This window comes from Hypomesus nipponensis, chromosome 23 (genome assembly GCF_054491055.1).
Source record: "Hypomesus nipponensis isolate SF chromosome 23, ASM5449105v1, whole genome shotgun sequence".
Classification (NCBI taxonomy): domain Eukaryota; kingdom Metazoa; phylum Chordata; class Actinopteri; order Osmeriformes; family Osmeridae; genus Hypomesus; species Hypomesus nipponensis.
Genome location: NC_140383.1, coordinates 4,503,173 through 4,508,531, shown reverse-complemented (window position 1 = coordinate 4,508,531; position 5,359 = coordinate 4,503,173). Strand labels below are relative to the sequence as shown.

Sequence of the window (5,359 nt, the reverse complement as noted above, 5' to 3'; positions counted from 1 at the left end):
CAGTTTTGTAAGGTTCCCTTTGGGTTCCTGCATGATTTTTCAATTGTGCTAAAGACTATAATACTTTTTTGGGCTGTATAAAACTGAAAGAAGACGACGTTTAAGGTTGTCTTTACATTAGACTTCCTTTATTGTCCTGAAAACAGTTTAGACTTTAAAAAAAAAGTAAGGTATGACCGAAATATTGAGTCAACACTGTAGGCTCGTCTAGACGTTAAGCCTATACTGACTCTGACATTTAAAACGTTAATTATCACAAATGTATGTTTTTATTTTTATTTATTAGCCTATCCCTCTCAAAACACAGGAAATAAATTACAGTAGTGAAAATTGTCACACAAAAATATACAATACAACACGTTTTGGGAATGAGTGCTTCATTGAAAGTCACGGTTCTCATCATAATTAAAGTCTACACACGTTAACAACGGAAACTGCACAAGGGAAGAGTTATACGTTTTGAGGGACATCGGTTATTGCTCTTAATACATCAAATAATATAATAATATAGCCTAATGAAAATGTGGATGAACAGGGCCTACGTCTTTTTTGTTTCTCAAACGCAGGCTACTCAACGCGATGTTCCAAGATTTAGAGAACACAACATTTGGAATAAAAAACGTTAATAGCCTATCTTCTCGTTTTATATTCAAGTTCAAATCCATTTCAATTAGTTTTTACATTGTACTAAATCATAAAAGTGTGTAATGGAAGGGTACGTTTATCAATGGGGTAAAGTAGGATAAATAATTCCAATAACTTTTGGTGGACTAAACCGGGCAACAGCCTACGGCCAGAGATGTATGAAAGCCATAGACCACAGATCACCGTGGTAAGGCCTATTATATCCGAAACATCACTCTTAAATTCCACTTTTATTAACTATGTGCACCTCGATGGTCTTTGTGACCGAAAAGCTATAGAAAGTTTACATTTTGTTAGTGCATCAAAGTTACCTGATGAAAATGGGTTTAACCTTCTCGTTGAAGTCCATAGGCCCATCCCAACACCCCTAAGAAACAAAATACTAGCTGACACACAGATAACAGCTTCAACGTCGATGGTAAAGACTTCCATGTTGTTTTGCTGTTTATTTTGATTACAAGTAAATTCAATGAATGCCCAGTTCAATTTCACGGCAATCATGTCCATTGTCAAGTCGATGCACGTCAATAAATATAGTCCACGCAATATCGTAAAGGCCTAGTATTCTCACGTGTCGCTGAACATCCGTTTGCAGTCAATGGATGGTGATGGTGAGTCTGAACTCATGTTGCCCACCTGCGAGTACGCATCCTCGGGTGTGTGCGGCAGTCCTGGCGGCGTCATCCTCTTCTCCTTCTGCCTGCGGTTACAGAACCAGACCCGGACTACCTCTTTCTCCAGCTGCAGTGAGTCTGCCAGGGAGGTGATCTCCTGTGCGGCGGGTTTGGGACACTTAAGGAAATGACTCTCCAAAGCGCCTTTGACGCTCACCTCGATGGAGGTGCGCTTCTTCCTTTTCCTGCCCTGCGCAGCAATCTTATCGATGCTGGTCGGGCTGCCCGTGGTGGAGTCAGCCTCCTCCAGCCATTTGTTCAACAGAGGTTTCAGCTTGCACATGTTTTTAAAGCTGAGCTGGAGAGCCTCGAATCTGCAGATGGTGGTCTGGGAGAACACGTTGCCGTACAGCGTGCCCAGGGCCAATCCCACGTCCGCTTGGGTAAAACCCAATTTGATCCGTCGTTGCTTGAACTGTTTGGCAAAGTGCTCCAGGTCGTCCGATGTCGGCGTATCCTCGTCGGAGTGTGTGTCGTGGCTCACCCCGCCCTGGTGCTGATGATGGTGTGGGTGCTGCTGATGGTGGTGGTGGTGGTGATGGTGGTGATGGTCAAGCTCTGGGGACTCCCCTCGAACCAGTCCCGGATGCATCATGCTCTGACTCCCCGGTGAGTTAAGCATCCCGTTCACCGTAAATCCCCCGGGCTGTGAGTAAATTAACGACTGCTGCTGCTGCTGCCCCTCCGATATGGCGATGTGCGCGGCGTTGGTGCTTCCCCAAGCACCTGGGTGTGTCTGGTGGGAGCCTAGATGCGGAGACCTGTGGTGCAGAGCAGAGCCAGAGTGCATGTCTTCCCGCCCCGTGCTCCTCTTCAGCTCCTGCGGCTGCGGGCTGCCCGTCATACCTACGGGGCTGGAGGACCATGGGGAGCCGGCCTCGGCAGCAGCTACGGCGGCCGCGGCGGCGGCTGCGGCAGCGTGAGGGAGCGAGGTGACCCACTGATGGGCATGGCTCAGCATGTGCCCCGCGTTGCTCGTCGCCATAGCACCCTGCATGAAATCACTCTGGACCATTTTTACTGATGGATCCCCTCTGTATCCTCCGGACACTGAGGTGACAGCGGTGCTACCCTGCTGCATGCCACCGCCACCCCGGTCAGAGTGCACGATGGAGCCGGTAGAGAGGATCCTATTACTGGCCAGATAAGGACTGGAAGTGGCTGTTGCCATTCCCCACACCATAAAGCTTTTGTAGTATTCCTCTCTTTCCTTGTTTGGTTATAAGCTTTAACTCTCCCACGCAAGATTGTCTATTGTATGAAAAATATTAAGCTAGTAACTATTGTGGATAGTAGCCTATGATTTGTGAGGATTTGAGGGATCAACCCCAATCCATAAAAAAGCGCAAAAAAGAGAAGCAAGAGCTATACTTCAAAATACATCTTTACTCTTCACTCCGTGTTTAAATCAAACTAACGAGAAAAGTTTGCGGCGTCCTGCAAACCTCAACTGAACTAGTCCACAGTCGTGGTTATTTTCCTTTCATGGGCATTCTTCTCTTGGGCGACGAAATTCGTCTCAGGCGGAAAGTGTAAACATTGTGATGACTTTTCCTCTGCTTTCCTTTCTTTTATCGGGATTAATTTAAGCTGTTATCAAAACGACAAAACGACGATCTCCAAAGCGGTGCTCCCTCCCTCTCCGTTCCATATACTGTTCTCTCCACCTGCCACTTCTTCAACTCGTGCCTCCCCTGAAGTGCGAGGACAGGCGAGTGTTTACCCTGTGCCAAGCGTGCGCACGCCGTTCCCATCTCCTCCCTATTAGCGCAGGAAGTGGAAAACAGGGCTCCCGCTGATTGGACAGATATCCAGGGAGGGATTGGCACGTCTCGAAAGCTTACTCCAGGTTCCTTTTGGGGGATTCTTTTCATCTGACCATTCATCTTAAGAGCCTTAGAATTGTTATCAACAATAGATCCGTAACAGAACAGTTGAATACGGTGACTTATAATTACAGCAGCAATAAGAACAATTAGCGATTGATCAAATATATAGGCTATAAATATTATTGCATATATAAATACACCCATGACTACTGCTACTGGTGCTAGTAATCAACAACATAATGATTGTGTCATTCATTTATCATAATCATTCATGTTAATATGGCAGTTGGTGTCTATCAATAACATTAACGATTTGAATCTATATCTGGTTGTTCCAGACCATGATGCCCATAATGTGCAGCAACTGCTTCAGTCGAAGAGAGAATCTGACTTAATTCAGGAGGGACATAAATGCACCGTCGACCGTGGAATTCGAGAGTTACTGACACACCGACAGCCCAAACACAGCCAAATTGACAGGTCCACTGGGAATACCAAAGATAAACACAACACCCTACAACAGCATGAGAGCGACTCCAACATACAGCCTAGTTTTAAAGCCTTTTCTCTGTCTAATAGCGCGAAACTGCGAGGGCCGTGTCAAGGGTAGCCTACCGAGTCTCTGGATACAGCCGGAGGTTTGCACGCCACTTGCATCTTAATGCGCTCTCCTTTTCATTTGCTGAAGTAAAGGCCACAGTGGCGTGACGCGCTGAGAGCGGCAGGGGTAGGCGCTGCACACAGGAGGGAAGGATTTTCCACCTTCGGATGAACATCATTTTAATAAAATGTTTCCAGAGTTTATTTTATTTTTATTTTTTTGGTGTAGGCAAAGAACGCCAACTTATTTACTCTAATTTAAACCCCAAAATCCTCTCCCAAATTTACTTAAGTGAAACACATGGGGCTTTCTTGTAGGCAAGTTGGAAGAAGAGAAATTGAGAGCCAGGTGCATGCTAGCGATAGTGAGCCAAACCTGTTTTCCTCCAGATTTGTCTGGGTCCGAATTCAAAAAGTTTGGAAAAAAATTAGGAGCGGAATGTCGAAACAGTATTATATGCATGGAGAGAGAGTTACACACCTGCAGTCATAGGTTTATTTCTATTTAGACATGTGCGCAAAAGTTTGGCCTATAGATTTGATTTATTTTTATCAAATAACATAATATGGTCATCATGTCCCTTGGGGAAAGTGTTTAATTTGAACATTGTATTACAACATGAACTGTTGGAATAGTAAGAATTCAAATGTTCAGTGACACTCTCTTTCCTCCACCTCTTCTTTTTAGAGTCACTATGGTTACCGGGCAGGGGTGCTCAGTAATGCGTGGTGCCTTCAATGAGGCGAGCGGCCCTCCTCGCGGGGGCTACGCGAGTGTGTTCACGGTATGAACTCTAGTCGGGAGAGAGACTCAGCAGCAACACAACAGGGACCTAGAATCCGCGAGTACAGCGCGGAGGGAAAGTGAATTATTTCAGACCCTTGTTATCCTGTTTCTCAATGAAAAACAATGGAACTGCATCGGAATGTTTTTTTCAACCAACCAAACAAATAAAAACAGCGAATAAATGAGCTACTACGCCTACTTAATGAAAAGAAAGGCAACATTACAAAATGTTAGACTTAAAGTTATGGCTAATTATATAAGGATACTTAATAATAGGTTTACACGGTTAATTTATATTGATATATTTAACTGTATATTGTTATTGGCTTGATTTAAACTATTGACTTATACATTAAGTCGGCTGTTTGAATACATTGTAATGAAATGGAACGGACAACATTTTAAATGTTTTAAAAGAAACTGTTGAATATAACCTCAATTCAAAGAATCTTTTCTGAACTGATTATGTGACACTTGATGTGAAAGGCTCTTTAAATACAAATTAATTAGATTCATTAATTTGATTTGAAGTAGCTTAATGAGACGTTTTATCACGCCACAGATCCCGTCACCACAGGTAGGCTACAAAATAATCATTCAACAAAGCACAACAAAGAAGCGCAAATCACTGCAAACGTATATTTTTAAATTGGACTTTAGTTTTTAACACGTTTAATTTACAGAGCTTGTACAGTACAACATTCGCTTGGTTTTGCTTAAACAGAATTGCCTTAATGAACCACGCCACATAGGCCGAAGGATTGCGAAGAGTACACATTGCGAATGCCGGGTTACAGTAATAGCCTATTTTTGTAGACCTATTC

General features: G+C 43.8%; 1 protein-coding gene across 1 annotated transcript; it reads right to left on the bottom strand.

Annotated features, from left to right (window-relative positions):
- Positions 1-1,064: 1,064 nt before the first annotated feature.
- pou3f3a (POU class 3 homeobox 3a) lies at positions 1,065-2,998 on the bottom strand. The gene has a single exon (XM_084688817.1). It carries the CDS (start codon positions 2,500-2,502, stop codon positions 1,213-1,215), a length of 1,290 nt encoding a protein of 429 aa, XP_084544943.1. The 5' UTR covers positions 2,503-2,998; the 3' UTR covers positions 1,065-1,212.
- Positions 2,999-5,359: the final 2,361 nt, after the last annotated feature.

Excerpts from the sequence above, each read along its gene's own strand:
- pou3f3a (XM_084688817.1), bottom strand. The coding sequence starts at position 2,502 with ATGGTGTGGGGAATGGCAACAGCCACTTCCAGTCCTTATCTGGCCAGT.